Source organism: Neopsephotus bourkii, unplaced genomic scaffold (genome assembly GCF_033783945.1).
Source record: "Neopsephotus bourkii isolate Nb327-2 ecotype Australia unplaced genomic scaffold, CSIRO-AGI_Nbou_v1 NB_107, whole genome shotgun sequence".
Classification (NCBI taxonomy): Eukaryota; Metazoa; Chordata; class Aves; order Psittaciformes; family Psittacidae; genus Neopsephotus; species Neopsephotus bourkii.
In genome coordinates, this window is record NW_026900624.1 from 11,280,974 (window position 1) to 11,306,815 (window position 25,842).

The 25,842-nt window shown below is 44.4% G+C and overlaps 1 protein-coding gene across 4 annotated transcripts in view; it reads left to right on the forward strand.

Annotated features, from left to right (window-relative positions):
• The window catches only part of SLC4A4 (solute carrier family 4 member 4), a 192,452-nt gene that overhangs the window by 57,543 nt on the left and 109,067 nt on the right, over positions 1 to 25,842 (forward strand). For all 4 annotated transcript variants that reach the window (XM_061360450.1, XM_061360454.1, XM_061360463.1 and 1 more), the window contains one exon: positions 10,064 to 10,243. In XM_061360450.1, coding sequence (XP_061216434.1) covers positions 10,064 to 10,243 — 180 coding nt within the window. The remainder of the gene's footprint in view (positions 1 to 10,063; positions 10,244 to 25,842) is intronic.

Consider the following 25,842-nt stretch of genomic DNA (forward strand, 5'->3'; position numbering starts at 1 on the left):
TTTGGAAATTCTTCCCTGTGAGGGTGGTGAGGCACTGGCACAGGTTGCCCACAGAAGCTGTGGCTGCTGCATCCCTGGCAGTGTTCAAGGCCAGGTTGGACAGGGCTTGGAGCAGCCTGGTCTAGTGGAAGGTGTCCCTGCCTGTGGCAGGGGGTTGGAACTGATGAGCTTTAAGGTCCCTTCCAACCTAAACCATTCTGTGACTCTATGGTCTTCAGCCTAGATGGGCTATTTTGAGTGGTCATTTTGGAAGGGGCCACAATTCTAAAAGGTCAATGCTTGAGGCAGATGCTGGAAAATGCCAAGGTACCATGCTTCCGAACAGCTTGTCCTAAAGCACGGCTCCCCTACTCTGACACGCTCCCTGGAGTCATGTTTTTAAAGTCTTCCTTTTGTTTCTGTGGAATCCAAGCAGTACTGGCAAGATTAGATCAGATCACAGCAGGACAGGTTCGGTGGCTTCTGTAACCTCCCACAGCTCAGAAGAAGGGAGAAAGAAAAGCAGCTTATGGGGTTGTGGGTAAGAAAGAGTCTGGCAATGGGTTATATAAAGCTCAGTGAGAATACCCCAAACACATGTTTATTGTTCTGTCTAAACAATGTCCACCCATTAAGTCATTGCCAACTTCCTTATATTTTACTGTCATGGAACGGTACCTTATAGCTGTCACCAACATGTGTCTTCTGGGCTTTGTATTCTGATTAATTCCTAATATAGTTTTTAGCGAATGACTTGGTCTGCTCCAAACAGGCTTTGTAGGATTTTCAGTAAGTCAGATGAAGACCTCATATTTTTTAGTTTTCTCTACCTATTTAGATGTTCTTGCCTTGATTTTGTGTGAGCTTCATCTTTTGGAGCCATCCTGTTCTTCAGGGCACGTTGCTAACTCACCTTTTAAACATGCTTCACTGGAGGAATCTGGTAGTTCAAGTCTGGGTCACTGGTGGGTATTGAAACAGAGAAGTGCAAGCTTTAGACAGATGGCCAGGAGGACTTTCTTGCTGGCTAACTATAGTGTTGTTACGTGGGAACCTTTTAAAGACGGCAGAGGTCACTTTACATAAAGATTAAACTAAGCTTTTCAGGATACTGACATTCTAGAAGTGTGGTGCTATAAAAGAAGGAAGAAAAATCTCGTTTTCCATGCTGTCTTCTCCTACACAGCTCAGTTCCTTGCCCTTTGTAGTGATTTTAGTAAAAGGTTCTATATAAAGATATGGAGAGTGGTAATGCAAATACAGAAAATGATCTTTGGATGAGCTCTCTGCTCAATTAAATAACTGCATCTTCATTGGTGATGCTAGGTCCTCACTTGAATACTTTTAGCCACAAATTTGGGGTTCTTTTGTCAGAGCTGGCAGAGAGCTTTGTTGTTTCTAATCTTGTACCTTCCAATTTAATCTATCAGTTGCTTAGTAGCTGGGGTTTTATTTCTTTTGGAGCTTCTGCTTTCCTTTTTTGCCCTTTACTGCATCTCTCCCATTGCAGGCCGCTCTCCTGAGGGCATTTATTAGGTTGTGAACCCCCTACTCAACCTTATGCTTGTCCTTTTACAAGTGTTTGGTCCCATCACCTGATAGGTTCATACTGACCCTTGTCTTTGGCCAGCTACTACATACCATGGAAGAATTGGTCGATTACAGTTTACTATTGTTTTAAAAGCCCTTATGCCCGAGGGCCTTCCTGATCTCAGGTTTTTTTTCAGCTACCTGGTTAAAGGCTTGTGCTTCTTTATTGCAGTCTTTTCCATACAGACATAATTTCTTCTGCCTCTCCCAACCAGTCTTATTCAGCATCCTTTGTCCAACTTCAGGGATCCACCTGCTATTGCTGGTCCTGTGGCAGTCTGAGCTCAGTCCCTCCAAAGACCTTGTGTTCCCTTAATGAGAGCCTCTTCCAGAGAGGTGATTTCGTGCCCAAGCATCACCACTGTAAGACACATAAATGTGTTTCTGCACTAGTGAAATCAGTACTGTGACAGAAAGAGCTGAGTCTGTAAGGGCTACCCTCTCTTTGGAAGAAAATGCATCTTCCCTGTGGTTCTGCTGCAGGATCTGGATCTGTTTTATCTCCAACTGGTATGTTAGCTTGTTGAGATTTCACCCAAATTTCAGCAAAGTGCTCAGTGAATCCCTCTGCTGTGTAGCTGATGGACGATTTTTTATTCATGAGGAAGATCAGTTACTTGAATATCAGGATGTGCTGAAAACCCTGTGGGGACCGAGGGATGAGCCTGGTCAGCCCATCCATAGGGTTGGTTCTGACTTGTCTTTGTTTTATTTGGATTTCCAGTATCTGTGTTCATATGCATTAACAGGAATAGCATTTAGCTCTTCAACAGTGCTAGAGAAAATCATCATAGTCCTTAGTTTTAATGCATGAACCAGCCATGTTCACCCACAGGTCTTGTGAACTTCCATCTCTGGTCTCCTACTCCTAATTTACTTCTTCCTGATGTATCACTGAAAATATTCCCAGTGGTCTGTAGGTTTTGTAACTTGTGTTTTCATCTGTGTGGAAATTAATGCTCTTTCTGATTGCTCTGGGCACATTTTTAGGTGGAATATGGTAATTGTGTAGAAGGGTCTATGAGAGCTGATTCTGTTCCTGTGGAGCAGATAGTTGTCTGAGGCTGTGCCCTGGGAAGTGGAGCTGGTTGGGGTGGAGGACCCTGCTGCTCTACTAGCACCACTACCTCTAACCCTTCAAAACCAGGTAGCATTAAGGGCACCCAGCACGTGACGGTGTGGCCATTTGTTCTTATTTCTTGAGCTGATTGGAAACTAAGCAGGGCTTAGTTTGGGACTTGCTTAGTGCTACTTTTAGTGTCTCCCCTTTAAAATGGATCATCCCTTTGATTTATTTGTCCTTCTGGGCTGTCAGCTTTTTATGTCATTTATTTCCTCAGATTCTCACGCAAAACAAGAAGTACTCTTCCACCACCACTCCTTGGCCTCAGAGGTGTGCTGTGCCATGCCATGCCATCTTATGATGATGAAGCACATGGCAGGCTGCATCCCCTAATGGTCTTGTGTGACTTGGGAGCTGCCATGAGTGCAGGTTCCTCAGTGTTAGACACCCCATGGAGCAAGTCATCATCAAGGTAGCAACTCATTAGTGATAAGATTGAAAGCCATGCACTCCTTAGCTGTGTCATGAAGCCACATTAAGAGGTGAAGCTTTTCTGCCTTGAGGGTATGCTGTGTTTTAGTCCCATCCAGGTAAGAGGCTGATAGCTAGGCTATGGAGATGGGCAGTGAAGGGCACACCTTGATCTGCACCTGTTGTATTAGAGGTCAGTCATGCCTCAGATTTAAATGGCTGGCGCATCCAGAGCAAGCCCTTCAGGCCACCTGAATATCTGTCCCATCTTCTCTGGGAACCTGGATACATATGGCTGCCCTGTGTGGGAGCTGCGAGCAGCCAGAGCTTGTGGAGAAGGCATGTCAATTATAACCACATCAGCCTGTCCAAGCCTGATGGGGTTTAATGTAACTCTCCTTGTTCTTCAGAAAGGAGTCTGGAAAGTGAAAACAAGGGCCAGTTGAAAACTGTTAATGCTCAGATCATTTTCATTGCTTTATAAATTTTTACTGTTAGGGTTTGATCTTGTTTCCTTCCAAGGTGCCAGCCTGAGATTCTTTATGGGCTCATCTGACCAGGCTCCAAGTCCCCAGAACTCTGGTCATGTGGAAGAGATTCCTTCTTTGATATTATGCACCAGGCAGATTTTATCCTTTGATCCTGTAACTTTTGGTTCCTTTCTCCAAATTACCAAGTTTTGGTTTTGCTAAGCAAAAGTCACTCCACTGTCACTATTTACTTAGAAGATTCAGTGCTAAAAAATGGAGAGGATCATAAATCAAATTATCCCTTTCTGCTTGTTCTTTTGCCTGTAGAGATCTGGAATGAAAAGAGAATTTCACTCTTAGGCACTGTCAAGTTTAAACTCTGCACTTGAGCTACTAGTGCAAAGTGTCCCTGCCCATGGCAGGGTGGTTGGAACTAGATGATCTTAAGGTCCTTTCCAACCCTAACCATTCTATGATTCTATGGATTTCTCTCTATATAGATTTTTTTTGTCATTTGTTTCTTGTATAGGGGGATCGGAACTAGACAATTTTAAGGTCCTTTCCAACACTGAGTATTCTATGATTCTGCGATTCTGTGAGTAGATCCATGTGGCTTGTTCTTTACAGGCCTTGAGATGTCCAATTTGGAGCTGATGTAATTGCATAGAAAGTAGTTCTTAATCTCCCAGTGCACTTTTCTCACACAGGTAGATCCCAAGGTCTCTTCATCGCATACGTTTAACCAGAGTCTCCACTGACAATGGCAGGTTTGTCCTGGTTCTTCCACTGCTGTGCTACCCCTCGCTTAGCAGTGGACATGGCAGAATTACGGGTATATAGGTATAGGAACCTGGTGTGTTTGATGCAGGTCCTGCCTTTTCCTACCATGAAACCCTTGTGAAGCTTTCTGCAAATCACAGTGGGTGATGGGGAGTGAGTACCTGAAAGGAGATCAGGATTATGTATGTAGTAGGTGATTGGGATAGGCTCACACACAAATTTGGCTGCCTAAACACACACACACACACACACACACATACACACAAGCCACTTGTGGGTAGCTGAAACTTCACCAGGTCAGGCAACTTCAGACGTGCAAATTTTGTAGTGTTTTTGTTTTTCAGTACATTTTCCTCCTATGTCTGCATTTCTTTAACCCCCACATTTCTTTAGCTGGAATAGCTGAGGGAAAAAATAGAATGGTGTTGGTGGTATGCTTGAGATCTGGCTTGTTGAGGCAGAGTGTCTGGACCTGCTTTCTTCTCTGCATGCTGCCAGAGCGCTGCTGGGGTCAGCATGTGAGGTTGTGGCATGCACGGCTTGAGCTTCAGTGAGTTTCACTGCCAGGACCTCAACAAGACCATGCTTGGCCAGGATGGAGACAGGAGATGAACAGATATTCTTGCAGGCAGGGAGGGAGGGAGTGCTGCATTTTACACAACTTAAATTTGGTAATACATTGGGTAGGTTTTCACCAGTATAACTGACTCAGGGACTCTTCAGTGCCCAAACTCTAAATCTGGACTCTGAATCATGAGCTCCTATCCTTTAATAGCTCTTAATAAAGCAAAAGATGTGGTTTCAACCAAAAGTTTTCCAGGGGGAAAATACCTCTATGATGAGTACTTCTTGCTCTATTAATAATCGGATGAAACAATTTTACTCTGAATTTGGTGCACAGCAAAGTTTCTCTTCAGGAAACTAACTTCAGAAGTTCTAGATGCAGCAGGTTTAAGTTCAAGGAAGCCATGACCCATGGCTGTCCTATAAAATAGAAGAGGTGCCACTTTGTTCTGCAGGTCTTGCTGTGCATCTTACCTACAGGATTTTATGGAATCACAGGATGGTTTGGGTTGGAAGGGGCCTTAAAGCTCACCCAGTTCAAACCCCTGCCATGGGCAGGGACACCTCCCACTAGAGCAGGTTGCACCAAGCCCCATCCAACCTGGCCTTGAGCACTGCCAGGGATGGGGCATTTATATATAAATTCACTACAGTTCTTGCTACCAGCTCCTGTTTCAGGTCAGTTTGATCTAGATAGAGTTAGTATGGGTCTGGCCTCCATCAGCTTATTTAACTGACAGCTCTACAATCATGCTATATTGTGGCTGGCAGGCTGAAAGAGGAGGACTTCCCAAGTCTGTATCAGAATGAATCAAGAGACCTTCAAAAAGGAAAGTGCACTGTGTCTGATCAAAAGCCATCTCGCGCTGCATTTCAGTGTGGTGAAAACCACCCCTCCAGTCAACCAAAACAGGTCTCAAAATTAACAAGGTGCACATAGAGTCTAAATGTTTTCTTAGGGGAGAGCAATGGGATCAGCCTGAGAGAAGGCTGGGGATGCAATGGGGACCTCAGGACATGGGTAACTGACTTATGTCCTCGGTACAGGGGAAGGTTATGGCTGAGTGGGACCTGGATTACTGGGAGAAGTTTAGCACTGGCTTCCGTGCTCCCCATCCTCCATCAAACCATAGGATCATAGTATGGTTCCTGTGTTAAATTTATCAGGCATTCCCGTTTGTAGCCAGTGGTTCTCATGGGAAAGGCTCTGTTACCCCGGTGAGTAGGAAATGGCTCAGAACCCCAGTGCATTGAGAGTATGTGTCAATTGTTTCCTTCCAGGCGCTTTGGGAAGGGAGCCTAGAAGTTTATCTCAGCATTTGCAACAATACAAACAGATGCCAAGCAGTTTAAGTGCGTAGAACAGGAAAATGTCCTGTTTGGCCTCCCTATGCAGAGTGGGAGGAGCAGGGAGGGGGAGGATGACACAAAACCCCCAACATTAAGTAAGTCCCTCCCTGGCAGAGTAGGGAAAAGCAGCTAAGTAACGCAGATGTTTGTCTGCATGTATACAACTTCATTTTCGTATTACCAAAGTCTGTCCTGTGCATACGTAGTCGAAAGATTAAAGAGGTTCTTTGGTTCTGTTGGCAGCACAAAGTATTAGGACTACAGGCTTACTATGGTGTGTTTTCTGTTGTCAAGCTAATTGCAGGATTGAAGTGATTCAAAGGAGGGTGTTGTGTTAGTACAGATACTGGATCCTGGCTGTAAAAATCCATTGGAAACAACTACTGCTGCCCTGTCTGTCCCAGAGCCATCCTACAGCCCTGCTTGTGCTCACATCAAGTTTCCCCTTCTCTGTCCTACGCAGTGTTTATGCCATCAGCCATGTTAAGGCTGATGTTTCCAGCTGCTGGAATAGCTTTCTTGGTTTCCTTTGACACATTGGAGCTAAATCTTATCTCCAGGTGCTGATCCATAAAGTCTTTCTGCAGGTGCCTCTGATGGTGGTGTGGCTCTGCCTGTTCCCTCTGTGGTGTTAGCCAGTTTCTCTGGGCTGGGGGCAGCAGAGGCAGGTCCCTTTTCTCCTGCCACTGTTATGCTGCTTGTTGGACCTTGCTCAACCCTGGATTTCTGTTTCTGTTTCTGTTTTTGTCCTGCTCCCTGAGATGGTGAGTTACTAGTGCCTGGTATTGTACTGAGTGGTTGTGCGGCTGTTGGTAGCCAGCAGCAAGAGGAGATGCTCATAGGGTGAAGAACTTCTAATATCTCAGCCTAGATAACTGTGACTGAAAAGCAACACTAACTCCCCTTGGGGAGGTTTTCACTAACTCTTTGTAGCTGTTAGTTTGTATCTTGACATCGTGGACACTGTATGTCTTTGTATATGAATACCTATTTATTGGTCTTCTGCATAGTTACCGCCAGTACCTAAACTCAAGCTTGCTGCACGCTTCAGCCACCAGAATGATCATAGGATCCTAGAATCACAGAATGGATTGGTTTGGAAGGAACCTTAAAGCTCATCCATTTCCAGTCCCCTGTCACAGGCAGGGACACCTTCCACTAGACCAGCTTGCTTCAAGCCCTGTCCAATCTGGCCTTTAACACTGCCAGGGATGGGGGCAGCCACAGCTTCTCTGGGCAGATCCCAACGATGATGGGATCTGTTTCAGGGCCAACACAGGCACTGTCACACCGTTGTGTCTGTGAGGGAGAAGGGAATTTCTTTATAAGCTTCTGCTTTCTATTACAATTCCCACATAGCAAATTACTTTAGAGCCAAAATGTGTCACACCTAGTGGGGATGAACGTGTTTTTCAACTGATAATTTTGGAGAACAATTTTTTTCTCTTTCATTTTGTTGGTCTGTGAGAATTAAGAATTCAGTGGTTTAGAAACAAACTTTTTCAGATGCTCTTTTAAATATTTAAATAACTCAACAGCATGCATTTAAAATTTTTAATTGATCCTCTGTGTTTGCTTTTTGAAGGAATTACTGCTGGAGATCTGTGGATCTCAATGGCCTTGTTGGGCCATGGAACATGTATGGTTAGGAGAGACAATGTATAAATGGAGAAGGCATGAGCTATTTTTGTACACTTCTGGCCCCATCCCTGCATACTGCTCATCATTCCATTAGTTACAAAGCCCTTGCAGAGCTGAGTTAGCTATTCTGAAGTTGCTATTAAGGAGGGCTGCTCTGGTCAAGCAGCTTTTTAAAAGACCTTGGTGGCTCTCAGTGTGAAAATTCAAGTGCAAAAAAGGTGAAGGGCTCTCCAGACTTCACAGCAGGTGGTTCTTCATTGAAAAGTCAGTTTGTTATGGAGAATGGGTATTCTGTGCCTGAACTTTCAGTTATTCAGTGTCAGAGATGGATTTAGCATACTGAGGAATTGGAGATGCATGTTAGCAATGAAGTTAATGGGTGATTGCAGATTCAAGCTTTACTCTTGCAGAGCAGCTTCCCGTGTCTTGCAAATAGCTGGTTCATCCAGAACCTTATCCAGCTGCTGAAAAACAAATGGTAATGATAGGTGCAGCTCCCAGGTAAGAGGGAAGAGCAATGAATGCCCTGTAGTGAGGGAAAATTTGTGGAGATGAATCAGTGACAAGGGCCAGTTTTCTCTCTGGCTTTGTCAAGTGTGTGACTGCTTTATCTAGTGAGGCATGACTTCTATTACTCACTTGAGTATTATTCCTGAGCAGAAAGGGGCATGACTGCTGCAGAGAAGAGGTGGGCTGCATCTCATCTGGCCTTAGATATTGTTGCCACCATCTTGTTGGGTACCCACCCATTTAACACAAGGTTCTGTGGTTTCAGGAGTGATGTGCTGTCACGCTGTGGAGTACGTGGAATGCATTTCAGGAGGGTCTTTCGGTTGAGTAACTTCTGTGGCAGATATGTGTAGGTGCTGGAGTCATCTCTGCTCCCTGCTCAAAGCCACAGCAGTCACGAATGCTGGGATCTGAAGGCTGCTGTTTGAGCTGCAGCCTCTGCCTTGTCTTGAATGTGTCATCTCCTATGCTCACATGAAGCTTTCATAGTTGTGCATTCATGCAAAGTGTAAGCATGCACCAGGAATAGCTGAGTGTGAGGTGGCCAAGACAGTGACTCTGCAGAAACGCTCCCCCCTGCGCAGAAGTAAATGGCTGTACCCACAGATAAATATATTTGTTCTTACGTGCATTTGTGGCTCAGTCATTCAGATAAAGGTACTTCAGACAGTAATAGGGCATGTGTGTTTATCTGAAGCTCTCTGCTTGGCTATGCTGAGACATGAGGGTAAACCAAATTTGGTCAAAAGCCTAGGATGCCGCTATTATTCATCAGGGGCTGAATCTGAAGGAGCTGTTTTTACAGCTTAGAGCAAGAAGTCTGAATTATCTGCGCACAGAAAAAGACGTGTATACACTTTCTGTAACCAGAAGGAAAGATACTTACCCCAAGTTGGTAGAAGTGCAGAAAGCCTTGAAAATAAAACCTTTTGATCAAACTCTGTAAGAAGACACAACAACTGGCAAATGTAGTTGCAGTGCTGTGGTTTCAAATGGAAATCTGAAGGACAGGGAAGAGGCATACTTTGGGTTTACAATCAGCACGTGGAATTTGACGCTTACTCCTTTATGACTTCATTTTTATTTTGGAATGTGTCAAGTACTTAGAAGTTGACAGTAACGTATGTTTAGTAGTTCTTCCTCATCTGGTGAGTTATAATACCCTAAAGGGGCTTTTACACTTGTTACACAGTGGACTACATAGCCGAGTGATAGAAATTTGGCTCCACTAAGCTCTTCAGTGCAGCTGAATCAGTTTGTACAAGGTGGGTGTTAAATCCAGCCAATGTTTGTGGGGAAACAAGTGGAAAAAATAATGTATTCACTATCTTCAATATTGCAGAATGAGTATGATGGCCTTTTATGGGTTTTATTTTTATTTTTAAATGAGTCATAAGGACAGAATAATTACCAGAGAGTCTGCCCTGACGTGCGCTCTCAGAAATGATTGCACAAAAAGTACTTCTCAAATGGAGCTCCTAGCTCATGTCTGGGGAGAAGAAACACAGGATTAATTAATATGAGGCCAGCAAAGAAGGGTAGTTGGCTGGTCTGTTTGAATGAAACACAGCATAAAGTGCCCTGGCCAGTGGTGCACAAAGGGTATGCACTCAAAGTTGATGTTTGCTGTGTTGGTGTTCCCTAGGTCATCACACTATCTACATTGGGGTCCACGTGCCGAAGAGCTATAGGAGAAGGAGGCGTCACAGAAGACGACCTGGGCACAAAGAGAAAAAAGAAAAGGAGAAAATCTCTGAAAACTACTCCGACAAATCAGACATAGAAAACGCTGATGAGACAAGCAGCAGCATCCTTAAACCTCTCAGTAAGTACTGGTTTCAGTTGTCACTCACTACAATGGTCTGTTGTCTAGTGATCTGCTCCTGATCCAATCATGAAGAAGGAAACTGGATCCATGAAAACAGTCATCTTGTGTTGCAGGGTCAGAGTTGTCTTAATCAGTTGCTGCCGGATGGTTGCTACAGCTTGGAAGAAGGCACAGGCTGGAACAGATATTTCATCCCTCCATATCACCTGCATTGGCTCCTGAGCTCATGGCAGCCAGGAAGAGGCCAAATTTTTAAAAGCAATTTGATACTGTGTGTAAAGAAATAGCAAACAAGCATACAGACTGAGTAGGTGCCTGGACAGATCTATTGCAGCTTCTGCCCTGGCTCTCAGGACATGAACCCTCTCTAGCATTCAGGCACCTCATGGCTTCATCTAGAAACAGCCTTACAAGGAGGAGCAGGTTGATGAGAAGCATCAAGACCAGTGCTATAGGCTAAGGAACATACGCATCTAGGGTTTGGCTTCATTGTATCAGTAACTCGTGGTGCTAGTAAGCCTTTTCCCTTCAGTAATTAAACAGTTTTAAGTTTTGCAAACAAAAACATTAAAGTGTAGCATTACTGTATGTTTGAATATAGGGATACTGTAGGGTTGATTATCTGAATGTTAATAGGCAGATGAGGTCTGTTCTGGATGCCCTCTACTCCATTTGTACTGAGATGGATAAGCATAGGAGAGAGATCTTTATCTGGTGTCACCTTTATGCAGCTCTTTGGTAACATCGTAGGAGACTCTCATAAAGTCCCATTTTTTGTGCTGTCTTCTCTGTTGGCCACAAGCTTGTTCTGAAATCTGGGGGATGACTGCTTAAATAGGAGTGGGAGAGTACAGATGAGAGAATAGAAGCAGGTGACAGCCTTCTAAAATGGGAACATGCTAACAAGGTTTGAATATAGCAGAACAGCCCAGCATATGATATAGCTCAGATTATTGAGGCTAACTCCAGGTGGTTGCAGTTTCATTAGAAAGAACTTGTTGGCAAGTGAGGAAAATGCTTCTTGTGTGAGACAGAGGAGCAAGGAGGGGTCATGGATTGAATATGTGAATTTTCATTTTAAAATGATGTTGCTGGGTAGTTGCTGCGTCTGAAGACAGTAGCATGGGATCAGATCAGTCATGTCATTAGTCTAAAGCTTGTACTTCTTGGTGGTACTTCAGTGAGCAGCTCCTGGAAAGGAAGGCAAGTCATGAAGTCTCCCCAGCTATAGTTCGTTAATTGTCCCAAGGAAGGGACATGCAAAAAACCAGGAGCTGGTTTGGCACTGAAAGGCATAATTACCTGCCTTCAAGAACTCTTGGTATTTGAAGTTTAATTTTTATATTTACACCTCTGTGCTTCTTTGGCATGCAGGTGAGCAGAGCCATAGAAATTCCTGTTTGGCTTCTGGATTTATTCATTTCCTAGAGGAATCCTTCCCACAGGCTAATTGTGTCCATGATTGAATACGTGTTTCTTCCATCAGGTTTTGATCTTTCTACCTTTCGCTTTGTTCATCATTGTTTCTGTTTTGTGTCATTTAAAAAAGGGCGAATGGTATTTTTCCTATATAGTTGCTACAGGTTAGTATGTTCTTCTCTACTCATATCTGCATTTACAAATATGCAGTCTTTGCATCTCTCTGGGAACTTCCCCATAGTCTTTTCCACCCTGACCTCTTTGCACTACTTTTTTGGAGTGCAGTCACAGAAATACCACACAATATTCCAGGTGTCCTATGCAATAGCATTACTACTACATCATCTTTAACTTTTTTCTATAGTGTTCACTGTCTCAATTATCAGATACTTTACCAGGTTCCTGCAGGGACTTGCTGTTGGCCAGATCTTTTTACAAGCTGGCACAGTTAATTTAGAACACTGTAAAAGATAGGAGTAGTTCACATTACTGTCTTGAATTACCAAACATTGAATTGCATGTTGCCTCATATCCCTAGGTTTTTTCTTTCCCTTTTGAAACTTTTGTCTTCATAGCTGACCTGAATTATTTGTTTCTTACTACAAACAAATTTTTGCTTGCTAGAAACCTTTCTTCTCTAGTTCTGCATGTGTAGTGATGCCAGGAATCAGCTATTCTGCTGTTCTGCTTTTGACAATCTCCATCATTTAGAAATGGCTCTTTATGTCCATTTTGTTTTCTTATGTGGTTGCTGATCTGATGGAGTTAGTGGGTAGTCAGACTGTTCCAGCGTTAGATGTCTGTCATTGGCACTTTGATGAAGGGTTTTTGAGGGTCTGAATGGTTTATGTGCACTGTGGATCCAGCTGCTGTGTTCCCCCTCAGTCACAGCATGTGTTTCCAAGAGAAGACCAGTTCTCTTCAGACAGAGCTTATCAGCTTACTCAGATGTTCATTACTGACAATCATGACATGAAATCTTAGTTATAATCCTGTTTTGTTTAATCTTTTTCCGTTAATAGTAAATAAATGAGCAGTATGAGGCTCAAATTCAGTTTCTGAAGGACATTAGAAACAAGGAATGGCAATCTTACTGGAGTTGAGAGAAAGCTGAAATGAGATACATTACCTATACTTGAGAGAGCTGTCAGCTGAGAGCATGTGGCATCAGAAGCTGAAATATGTTAGAAATATGTTATGCATGTGGGGTTTAGCAGTGTGGGGGAGAGTGAAGGCATTTGCTGTGGGGCAGGGGAGCTGGTTGGCCAGGTAGGAGAGAGTTTGGGATTTTGCTTTCCTCCTTTGAAGGGGGAGGGAAGTAAGAGCAGTGGCTTGCTGGACATGCATGTGGGGTGCCCAGTATGTCTCTGTCCTTAGAAGAGGAGAAAAAGCCCTGGCGTGCTAGGCACAAAGGAAGGAGGAAATCCTCAGGCAGCTCAGTGCCATTCTTGTGAAATGACCCAAGAATAGAAGAGAGAGGGTGTTGCAGCTCCAGGATTAAGGACTGTAGGGACAGCTGTGTTAATGACCTTTGCATAATGCTCCTTTGCAGGATGGCTGGCTGTGACCAGGGACTCTGCTCACCAGTAAAACATGGGAACCTGTCAGAGCCTGAGGTGTGATGGATAACTGGGTTCTGAATATAATGTGTAGGACACTGTCCTCAGAAGGGCTGCAGAGTAGGTGTCTCAGGTTTAATGACATAGTAAAATGGAAGTGCTGCTTATGTAGTTATTGGTGAGATGAAGGAACTGAACTGGAGGGCATTTCGGTATTTTTCTTAGAATTCTGGGAAGAACTTAGAGCAGTTTCCAGTGCCAAAAGGGGGTGAGAAGAAATATGAAGAGGGACATTTTACAAGGGATAATGGCTTTAAACTGGAAGAGGGGAGATTTAGATTAGACATTAGGAGGGAGTTCTTCCCTGTGAGAGTGGTGAGGCACTGGCACAGGTTGCCCAGAGAAGCTGTGGCTGCCCCATCCCTGGCAGTGCTGAAGGCCAGGCTAGATGGGACTTGGAGCAACCTGGTCTAGTGGAAGGGGTCCCTGCTTGTGGCAGGGGGTTGGAACTGGATGAGTTTTAAGGTCCCTTCCAACCTAGCCAGTCTGTGATTCTGTGATTTACTTGCAGCATTAGCGGTCAGAGTCATCAGGGAGCTTCGTTTTTACTGAGTGGAAAGGTTAAGCCAACTTTGATTTGATACATCACTGCTATTTTTTGGTCTGTCCCCAAGGACCATGAAGCTTAGGTCAGATATCTTACCTGAAGAGGATTTCTCAGCTTCTTGGGTGGAAACTGCAATCAGATTTTGACAAAATCTGTATTTGACTCACCAGGTCAAGCTGCATGGCCTGCAACAGATGAACCTGATGAAACATGTCTATGCTTATGGGTAAGAGAGTGAACAGGTCCAGAACTGCAAACCTTCTCTATAAATGTTGTGTTCCAGTTCAGAACCAGCCTAACTGCGCTCCTGGATTTGGGAATTGGGGCAGTCTGGAAACATCAGCCCTATTTTTTTTTTAATCTGTGTCCAGTTCAGTCAAACATGGCAAACTCTGGTAGTTTATAAACAACCTTCAGCTCTTCCTTCTGGAGCGAGTTAGGGAAATCCATAGAATCCTAGAATGGCTTGAGTTGGAAGGGACCTTAAAGCTCATCCAGTTCCAATCCCCTGCCATGAGCAGGGACACCTTCCACTAGAGCAGGTTGCTCCAAGCCCTGTCCAGCCTGGCCTTGAATACTGCCAGGGATGGAGCATGTACAAATAGTTCTTATCCTAAGGAAACTATTGCTTGAGAAAAGTGCCTTGTTTCCAGACAGGGATATTCTCTGTAGTACTAATGGCTGGAGTATTGACCCACTAGGATTTTGGCCATATTCCACTAGTCTGTGATTAACTATGGTTAATGCACTTAGTGGGGTGAAGGAAGGGCTTAGCTAGACAGAGAAGAGAGTTGATGGTGCAAAGCTGTGGTTGGCATGAGTGGAGGTGTCAGGGCTTGGTCTTTCTCTGCAGCTCAGCCAATTTCTTATCTCAGTATGAAGCGGATGGAAGAGTTTGTTGTTACTTGCAAGGGATGAGACAAGGGAGGAACAAGGAAGGCAGATAAAACTTTCTTCTTTGGGGCAGACTGTGATCTGAAACCATTTCCTTCTTCCTCATTCTTTACTACAGATGTGCAGAGATTTTCCCATGAGGACATGCATCTCTGCTTGATCTATGAAGGGGTTTCTTCTCATTGTCTGGTTGCCCTCCAAGTTAATTTGGCTCTTTTCCCTGGCTTAAACCCAAGGAAGTCATGTCTTTCAGTAAGTGCTGTCATAGCAGGCAGTGTGTCGACACTGTGTTTATGTACACAGCAGTTGGAGCTGCTCTGCAAAGATGCTTGTGCAGAGCTTGCTTGGGTTGTCCTTGGCCTGGCCCAGCTCTGTGCCCTTCAGACATGCAGTGTGCGCATGTTAACAGTGATACAAATCTATTTTGAAGCTCTGATAGCGTGTTTAGAACAGAAACGCTTGGAATATGGGATATGGATTTAGGCTAGTGTGAGTGATTACTATGTCAGAGGAAACAGAAGTAGAAAAATGTAGGATTCTTTGACAAAATGGAAACTCTTACTTTCATTCATGATCTGTGAGCGGCCCATGGTTTCTGTCAGGTAAGAAACTGTCGGTGTGCGTTTGTGACTCTCAATTGAGTGGCTGGAGTAAAAGTTCTTTTACTGGCAATGGTGACTCCAAGCAAATGGAGAGCAAGAAGCCCAAAAGATAAAATATGTGTCCCTTCCCAAAATACCTAGGGGAATTTCATGTGTAGTCAAGGACTAGTATTCTAAGCAATAAAGTAGCAACTTGTGATACTACACCTCAGTTCAAGCCCTGAGGTGTTTTATACAAAACAATCACAAAAATGATGCTACCAGCTGTCACCGACATAGGTAACAGAAGAGTGGAAGTTCTGTGTTCTTCGCAGTGATTTAGAAGCTAGCTGGCGATAAGCATCCTCAGACCTGGTTTTGGGGAGGCTAACTAGAGGCATCACTTTCTAATTTCTCTTTTTCCCAGTTTAAACAGTAGGGGTGAGAAGGTGTGGGTACAGCACTTCTGTGCCCCATATTGACATGAAGTGATGCTTGCTCTGCTCGGTAATGTTTTACAGAGCTATTCTTGCAGCCTCCACATTTGTGGAGGGTGAGAGCCTTCTTTCCCAGTGTGTGGGATGAAAGCAGTAGGTAGGTGAATTGCAGCATCTTATGTTCTTGAGGTCTTTGTCTTCTGAATCACAAACTTGGCTGCCTGACTTCAGCCTCTTTCGGCTTTCACTTTTAACAATGTGGAAGTAGGATAAAGAAGGAGTTTGCTTTGATGGGACAGCAAGTTGCCTGCTGACATTGTTCTTCAGCTGTAAACATGAGATGTCTTCATCTGCACCCTTAGCAACTTCACATGCATATGAACACGTATTTGTCCATGTTCATGCCCTGCTTTTAAAGACCAAGAGGGAATCTTTGGGAGTTCCCTTTGCTGAAGGGCTGCAAGATTATTTTTTTCCTCAGGCTGGACAGGGCTTGGAGCAACCTGGTCTAGTGGAAGGTATCCCTACCTGTGGCAGAGGGCTGGAACTAGATGAACTTTAAGGTTCCTTCCAACCCCAACCATTCTGGGATTCTCTATATTGCTGCTGTTGGCCAAGGATAAAGGTTTTATCCCACAAATTGTGGGGTGTAGAGCCTTGCAGCAATACTTTATGGTTTACTGGCTGTTTTGGTTAAAACCACTTGTGGGTCTGAAAAATTGTTGCCTAAGTGAAAGTTTTGTCTAAACTCAGCATAACACTGAAGAAAATGGAGTTTAAATTCAGTGCTGCATTTACTGGGAATGGGCATTCGAAAGAGGTTGCAAATCTGGTTCTCTCTGTTGAAGTGGTTTATAGAGCAAGAGAGAGGGAGAGGATGCTATGTTATCCCATCAGTTTGCAGTTTGCTTGGGGAAGTTCCTCTTCCACCCACCAGCTGTAGTTCTTGAAGGTTTTAGTAGAAAACCAACCTCTCTTGAGCCCTCAGATGCTCAGTTTTGGGTATGGGCACTAGGGCTTTGATGCTGAATATGTGTATTTAAATAGTGCTCAAAGGATGTTTGACGTGAAGAGAGAACTGTAATTACCTCTATAATACGCTGTCTGAACCTGACAGATCCTGCAACATCAGTTGGCACCTTTTATGTTTTTTAAGAACTGGTTAATTGATACTTGGTTTATCAAGACACCTGGTAATACAGATGTTGTGGTGAGCAGTCCTGCAGCATGAATTCACCATGCTGGTTTAAGTGGAGGCTTTTTCATTCCTAGCTCAAGTACAACAGTTGGCCTGTTGCTTCTGGTTGATGTAGGACACACTGAAGTTGATGACATTAGTAGCCTTAGTTTCCTTTACATTCTCCTTTACTTCTTGCGTAATGAATATGTTATTTGGCACTTTCAGGTTCTTCAGGTCTTCTAGTCAGTCTAAGTGCCTAGATGAGGGAGCAGTGCTGTGTGTCTGTACAAATAGCTTTCTAGCATCCATCAAATGCAGTACTGTGCTCAGCAGGTATTCCTGGAGGCCAAGCTACTCTGCTTTTTTGCCGTGTTCTCTCACTCACCAACATGATCTTTATCAGAGGAAAAAATCACATCTATGGGTCTGAAATGCCTGTTGATCCTTTTGTGCTCTTGATTCTCCAAGTGCTTCATCAGATATGTAATTCCTGCTGAAATCTAATCTAGATCTCCCCTCTTTCAGCTCAAAGCCATTCCCCGTTGTCTTGTCACTGTTACTATAAATTCCCACTGCAGATTTCTTGTAGGCCCAGTTGATTTCTGGTGAGGAGTGGAAGTGACCAGTCCAGCTGTGGAATGACCCATTCATAATGAGATAAAATTAATTCAACAAGGATATTTAAACATCAGTTTAGGAAGGCTCAGGCTTGGTGTCTGCCCTGCAAGTTCGTTAAGCTACCAGCTATAAATAGCAAGAGACAGCTACAGAATGGAAATAAGTGAACCTACTTAGCAGAGCAGATGCAGCACAGCCAGGGGAGTGCCAAGACTCCTCTTTCTATTAGTGTTGCTGAATTTCTCACCAATCCAATTTCTTTCCTGGCTTTTCAAGCCATCGGGTAGGATTTTCCAAAAGCTTTTAGCTTCTGCTCACCACAGTAAGAGCAACAGCAGAGCAATGCTGAGAGTACCAGGGAGGATGGCCAAATAGCTCAATTGTTTTATATTAATGTTTTACACTGGCAGACTTGACTGTATATGTAAGGGTATCTTTGGTATTTTGGTCTTCAAGAGCTGCACATTGGCCTAGGTAATGGGCATGGGATGGTGGAGGCAGCTGAAGCATGCCCTGTTCTTCCCCTCCGACCTCTAATGCTTCAAGTACCATAGAATCACAGACTGCTTTGGGTGGGAAGGGACCTTAAAGCTCACCCAGTTCCAACCCCCTGCCATGGGCAGGGACACCTTCCACTAGACCAGGTTGCTCCAAGCCCCATCCAGCCTGGCCTTGAACACTTCCAGGGATGGGGCACCCACAGCTTCTCTGGGCAACCTGTTCCAGCGCCTCACCACCCTCACAGGGAGGAACTTCTTAATGTATAATCTAAATCCCCTCTTTCAGTTTAAAGCCATTCCCCCTTGTCCTGTCCCTACAAGCTCTTGTCAAAAGCCCCTCTCCAAATCTGTCATCCTCTTTAGGCACTGGAAGCTGCTCTAAGGTCTCCCCAGAGCCTTCTCTTCTCCAGGCTGAACCAGCCCAGCTCTCTCAGCCTGTCTCCAGAGCAGAGGTGCTTCAGCCCTTGGAGCATCTTTGTGTTCTCCTCTGCACTCGTTCAAGCAGGTCCACATCCCTCTTGTGTTTAGGTCCCACAAAGTGCAACTGCAGAGGTTAAATACAGAAGTAATTGCTGCTTCAACTGCAGACATGCCCTCTGTGTAGCTTGGGGCCAAAGAGGCTGCTGGGATGCAGTGAATGGGGAAGGGCATGGGAAGGTGCTCAGGGGCCGGCAGGCCGTGGGAAGGTGCAAGTGAGGAGGTCAGCAGTGCCTGCTGACACAGCCCTCACCCTGCAGCAGAGGGGTTGCTTAATGCGGGAGAGACTGCTAATTACCTGGGCTGGACATTACACCTAGGGTAAAACTGACCCTGCATATTTGGGAAGAGACTTTCTTCTGGTGAGTCAGGCTCCTCTAGGCCAGGACCCCTGTCATCAACCTCATTTTGTGGTGTCAGGAACATCTCTTGCCTTTCACTGCAGGGGATACACTCCTGGAGGTGCGTTAGGTTTCGGGATGGATATTTTTGGGTTTATGGGTGGGTTCAGGGAAGAGGCTGTGTCTTCAAAAAATGCAGAGGGGAAGGTGGGGAGATGAGGTGTAAGGAGACATTCTTTGAAGACACAGCTTAGGAGGGTTTCTTGTAGGTGTAGGAGCGACAGAGAAGAGACACATGTAGGAGGAGGTAATTCAAGCAGCAGTTAAACCCAGCTTCCTCTCACCCATTAATTACTCCATCTCTCATCAGTGGGAGATGCTCTGGAGAGTGTTTCTCTTATTCCTAGGGCTCTGTTCTAACTGCAGGAACTCATAGCTCCCCCTTGTATAAGGATGAAGGCACGTGGTGAGGTGAGGTTGGGTCAAGATGTGAACTGTCACCCTAGGCAAAGGCTTTCTTTGTCTTCCTGGCAAGAGTGCAGGGTTTTGCTCAGACAGCTAATTAAAAAGCACCTCTTGACTGAAGTGTTGGGTTTGTTACTTTTTTTAACTTGACTTGTGCATATGCTGATCACATAAAGGCTTCTTAGGAACGCTTAGGTTTGTTTGAAACACCTTGCACTTCTCTTACACGTAACATCCACCTCATTTAGTTAAATGCGTGGCTGAAATGGGGCTTGCAGCACGGAATGGTGCTGACCTGTGTGGTGCTCATTGCTGTGTAGCTGAAGCTGGCAGTCCTAGAGCTGATCCCTGTGAGTTGTTCCCAGGAACAGGCAGTTGCTTTTTGTTCCCTGATTCCAGGTAAAGCAAATGGTGCAGTTTTTTATCACTGCCAAGTATGATCTGGTGCTCTTGCCTGCACCCCTGTGTTACGTTCTCCCTTTTTGGTATGTTTTCCAAAAGGATTATCAAAGTGTGTTTTAATCTTATCCTGAGATAGAGCAAAACTCCCAGATCTTTGTCAAGCTTTCACTCCTTCCTCGTGACGGCTGGGGAAGGAGCTAAGTTTATTTTGTTTTTGTTTTTTTCTTTTTTTGTTTAAGTCCTTTGCAAAGTCCAGATTTTGGGTAGGTGTGATAAGAGGCAGGGCTAACCTGTGCCTCCCTTGGTAGGTGTGTGCTGAGACTCCCACACACAGTAACACAACGTGATCTTTCCACTTAGTGCTGGTTGTTAAGGCAGATGCTGAGAGCCTCTGGCACAGAGCATTAGTTCTTTTCCTGTTCAGAAAGGTATGGTAGCTATGAGTTCTCCCTTTGGGGATAATTTCTGGTATTGTTTTGGGGGCTAAGGCTTGGGGAAAAGAGGCAGTTGTCCCTGTGTAAATCATATGCATGTTAGGTCTGATGAAATTTGGGTATCAGATGGGTTCCCACAGGATGTCCATGTGTTTGTACCTGTTTGGATGTGGCACATAGTTTTGCAGTGCCACCGGCTGCCCTTTGGCAAGGCTCGAGAGCCTGGTGTTGAAAGTCTTCCAAGGGACAGTTACATCAGGGGTCTCGTGGGAGTGAAAACAAATCTCATACTAATGGAACAGCATTTCCCACATTATCCTCTCTGGTTGGCACTCTGCATAGATGGAGTTTTGCATCCCGCTTGGGCAAGCAAGTCCTTTGCTTGGAGAAGGATACCTGCCTGAGGGAAGCTCCAGACTGCTCCTAGAATTTTGCCTTCTCTCTTCCTCTGCTGCGACACCTGAAGCACTGCCTGCCAGGCCTGTGCTTGATAGCAGGGTCTGAGGACAAAGGGCTGAAAACCAGGAGGATAAGAGCTCTGTGTGTTTGTTGCCTCTTGCACAGAGCCCTGTGCACAGTTGAGGTGCTGGGGGCACTGTGGAGGTTGATGTGAGAACAAGTGTTTCTGCACAGAGTCCTTTCCCTGGTGGAACATCTCAGCTCGCTTCCAACATCTCACCTTCTTTCCCCCAATATCATTTATTTTTTTTTTCTTTCCAGCAACATTTCTTTAATTTCCATGCATTCCCCAGCCTCCAAAGTGCCCCAAACGTGTCCTTAGGAAATGAATGACTTGAGCCACACCAACAAAACCAGCATTATTTTTGCCTTCACATGTGGTTCCTCAGAAGAAATTAGTGGCATAGACTGCAGTTCCTTACTCAAGTTTTACTTACTTCTTGCTCCTGTGTTGTGCTTCAGGTAGCGCAGTGTCATCTGGCATTTGTGTTAGTTGCCTTTAACTGCGTTGAGGCCAGTGAGTACTTCAGTAGAGTTTGATGGCTTAACAGAGGTTTATCAAAGTGCTTTAGGATTTAGAATGCATTTGTATTTCTAGGATTTGGGTGATGCAGTCAGACTGATGCTGAGAAGCAATTCCAGCTTGAAAAAGAGTTAAAAAACCCTAGCATTGTAATGTGCCCATGTGAAGCCATTGCAAATGCCTGGGCCTGGATTTATGTGAATACCTGAAGGAAGGCCAGGATAAAATGGCTCAGATCTGAATCCCGCTTTCAGAGGGTTCTGAATGTGTCTGAAAGGGGCAGCCACTGCCATGGAAGGAGGGGGGAATGAGTGTTATGGTTTTCTTCTCAACAGGAATGATAATGTGCTTTTGGTGAGGATTATTTCTAGGGGCAGTGCATTTAAAGGCACAGTGTCATCACTTCAGGTATTTTCTAAGATTTGCCTCCACTCTGTTCATCATTAAAACCCAAACCACAAAAGTGGCCATGGTAATAACACTGATACCGATGGCAGAGCTCTTGAGCACTTACATTATTGTCAACTCAAAGTGATCAAAACCCATGACCCTGAAATAACAAAATTAATGTGAATGTAAAGTACAAATACAAAAGTAGTGTTATCTCGTCCGGCCTTCTGGTTTTGATTCTTTAACACTGTCACACTCCTGCCCTATTTCTAAGTTTTCTCTATAATTTGAAGACCTGATACAAATATTTGTCAGTTAAAAGTTAAGGTTCTTCTATAGCTTTAACTTCCCCTTGAGAGGGTAGTTGAAAGGATAAACCCTGTCTGGTTAGTATTGAATGAATTGTTGCAAAGTTTGAGATGAAATAATAAGGATTGAGCATTGTGCATTTGGTAAATGTGGTCTGCAAAATGAAGTGCAGATTAATCAGTCTCAAAACCCCTTTTTCTTTTTTTGGTGGTACAATGCATTTTCATTTACTCGTCACTTCTGCCTCGATCAGCTGCATGTTTGCTTGCAACTTTCCAAGTAAGCCCTTCTGGATTAAGAAAGGTCTTTGCAGCATTATTTGTGACCAGGCAAGATTTTGTTTAGAAATCTCCCATGGCCAAAAGTGACAGAATTAGTCCTGCTGGGTGTAGAGGAAAATAATTCAATCTAGTCTTGACACTGGGTTTAAAGCCACAGGGTGCATAGCTGTCTGCTTTGTGGGTTTGAAGCAGTTCTTCAGCTTTGCCTTGAAACTTCATTTTTTAAGTACCAGAAAAAAGTGCCTCTGGGAAGTTTCTATGGGCTGTATGTTGCTGCTTTGACAGGTCACACTGCTCGTGTTTCAGACAAAGCAGAGCCCAGCTTCTCTCACAGTGCAGGGGAAGACCTCCTTTAAGTGGAAGCTCGTGGTGCTAATCTTCTGTCTTGAACTGATAGCATGTGCCGCTATAATTACCTAAGCCACCTTAATTCTTTGCCTAATTCTGTTCCCTGCATTCACGTGAAACTGCTAAGGGACAGAAAAGTCTGAGGAATTTACCCTGTAGGAAAAAAAATTTCTCATTTAGAAGCATTTAGATTATAAGCCAAAGATACTTCTACAGCTGAGAAGGGCTGAACTGTGCAGGTGATGGTTGGTACTGTAAAGCTGCCCTTTTGGGATTAGGCTTCACTCAAAGCCATTGGACAGTGTGGGAACAAGCCATCCCAAAGCTCTGGGTTTCTCCCTGTGTATACATAAACAAGGACTTGAACTGCTTCAAAGCATATGCACTGGACCAGTCCACCGAGCATGGTGGCTATTTCAACATTCCCCGTGTGCTTCATACATGATTGTTCACTGAGTGGGTTTTCTGACTCATGGATTACCAGAAAGCCTGGCTTTGTTCAAATGAGGCTCAGCCTTACTGGTTAACAGAAACACTGGTCAGCAGTGGTGTCATGTCCCTTCTGTATATTGATTTTGTAGGTGTGTGTGGCATGGGTGCTGTTTGGAGTTGAATGCTATTGGATGACAGGTGCTGTGCTAACGGAGAGGAAAAACAGCCGTCTTTTTACTATCTTCTTGGCAGAAACATTGTGTATTTGATGTTCTCTGTTGAATCATTATCACCCCAGAAAAAGTGACTACCTGGAGCATGGGTTGATCAGGCAGGTTACAAGTTCTTCGCTTGGCGTGGATTCCAGAAAGATGAACAGAAATAAGAGTGTTCCGATGCTGTAGGTACTGAAGTTAGGATGGAGGGATGAGGTAGGCTCAGGGTCTGTCACTACAGGGAATGTCAGAAGTAGAGCTGTGAGCTGCAAATGTCTTGTTCCCTGTGATAACTGAAAATCATTGCTCTGTTCTTAGGAAGCTGTGATGTAGGCTTTGTGCTAAATCCTTTATGTAAATATAACCAACAGCTGGGCTTTCTTCTCTAAGCCCTGCTTTGTGTTTTCTCTTGGCTCCTGTGAATCTCACTGAACTGTTCCTACAGGGACCATTTAAAAAGTTGATTCTTAGTCTAGTTACTCTTGAAGCTAGTGGCTTTATTTTCCTTTGCACACTCTGAAATCTGCTTTATTCATCAGCAGAGCTGTTGTGGATTTCCCTTATCCCTTCTTGCTTCTGCACTAGGAAGAAGGCACATTAGCCACTTATGGAGGGGTTGAACCATAGTTCATAGTTGAGGGCAAGGGCGGTGTTATGGGGTAGGAATGGGTACAAGAGGGGCTTTCCCAGTACTTCCTGCGGCATTGAGCCAAGTCTCCTCTCCTCTCAGGAGGTGCAGAGAATTATGCCCGTGACCTACTAACCTCCTACAGTTGGAATTGTGGGCTTGGGAATTGCATGCACAGATGGCTGCTGTCTGCATGGCAGCAGATGCTGCTGATCTAATGAGTAGGATCAGTAGATGAGTGAAATTGTGGCGAGTGGTGCAGGGATGTATATAGAACTGCAGTGCTGCTCCTTTCTCCCTAATACCAGCCATTTCTGGGCCCTTTCCCTTCCTTTCTTGGCACCCCTCCATTTACCTCTTTTGCCAGATAGCGCTGGCACAAGGAGAATGTGGATAATTTTGATTGCACAAGGAAGCTGTTAGGGAATTAGATGATTAAGAAATGTGTGGAAGGTGAACGGGAGATCTTGAGGTCAAAAATCTGTTTTACTCAGATGCCGGTATGTTGGTATGACAAAATGGGAGTGTTAATAAAAAGTAAATCAGTCATATACAGAATGTCCTGCTGATAGCAGAGGGCTTCCTCCCTCTCTCGCTTCCTCCCTCCCTCCAGAATATCACTCCAGTGTGTGCTTTGCTGGAGCCCTGCCTTGTGTAAGTGCAAGCCCTAAAATAAACCCATTTCTCTCATTGCGCACGAGAAACAAGCTTCATTATAACTCTTGCAAATGCTTTTGAGGAAAGACTTCTATTCAGGTTGAGTCTTCTACAGCTTGTCCAAGGCCCCACTCCTGGGTTTCTCTTTCTGCAGGGTTATTACAGGGATGGTGAACTTGCTTTGAATAGAAACTTCAAAGTTGTGTTGGAGCAGATGCTGTGTTGTGAATGTGTTCATGCCTTGAAGAAACAACTTGCCAAGAGGCAAGAACTGCCTTTCTTTTATCTCTTCTGACTCTTTTATCTCTTTGACTTTCTGATAAGCCAAAGTGAACTATTTCACCTATGACCTGAAAGACTGGAAGCCAAAGAACCACCACCAAAGGAAATGGAATGACACTGAAATGTCAGTGTCATGAACCTAAAGAATAAACAAGATAGGGTGGAAAAGGCCTCACCCTGATACATTAATCATTGCAAATTATTTCCTTTCTTCTTTGTAAGTGTCAGCCATTTCCCAGAGAAATGGTATATTCATGAAAACAAATCTGGGTGATACCTGAAATGAAAGCTGAGGGAGCTGTGGGCTACTCTGCTCAGCTTTGAGTCCTGATCCAACATCTCTTCAAGCAGGGGAGGGTCTTCATTTAGATTTATTTGCAGATTTCTTACCCACTGAGTGAACTTTTAAGCAAAGATACCAAGGACATAAAAATTAGGGGCAGGGAAGAGCTTGGTCATCTGAAAGCTGAAGAGGAAAGCAGATGTTAACTGAAATAAATGTAAGCGATTCTTCATAGATGTGTTTGTACTTGTATCACCAGATTTATGTCTATAAAGAGGGAGAGATCCGTTTTGGTGCTTTTTGCCACGTGGTTTATATACTCACTGGAAGGGTGGTGTAGACCTCAGCAGTTAAATGGAAATAAAAGTGTGCATAAATCAGCAGAGCCTTTCCTTCTGTTTGTAAAGAAACATGAATGGACTAGTCCCAACCTGACTGTGGTATTGGGCTTGTGTTCAAGTCTTGCTTCCAACTGGAGAGCTTGATATTTTAAGTATAGTAATGGGACCTGAGTTCATCCAGCTGAGGCGGGGTGCTTGATTTAGCTCTGAGCTATGGGTATCTGATAGCCTGTGAACTGCACAGTTGTGCAGGGTAAGAGAGGTATTTTGAGCATCCTAATCTGGGGTGGCCTCCAGCAGTTACTCTGTGTTGTGTTCATGCTCCAAGAGCAGTCTCATAACGATGTGACTTACTAGGCTTGCATTTCAGGCTCTGATTAATAACTTGGCTCCTCTACCTAGGGGGGATTTTTTTTCCCCTAGGTGACGTGTGTGTCCTTATTTTGTACTTATGTCTTGGAGTGCCTGGCCCTGCAGGAGCTAGACAAACATGGTGTGATGGGGAGGTAGATGATACAGGTAACAGATGCAGTT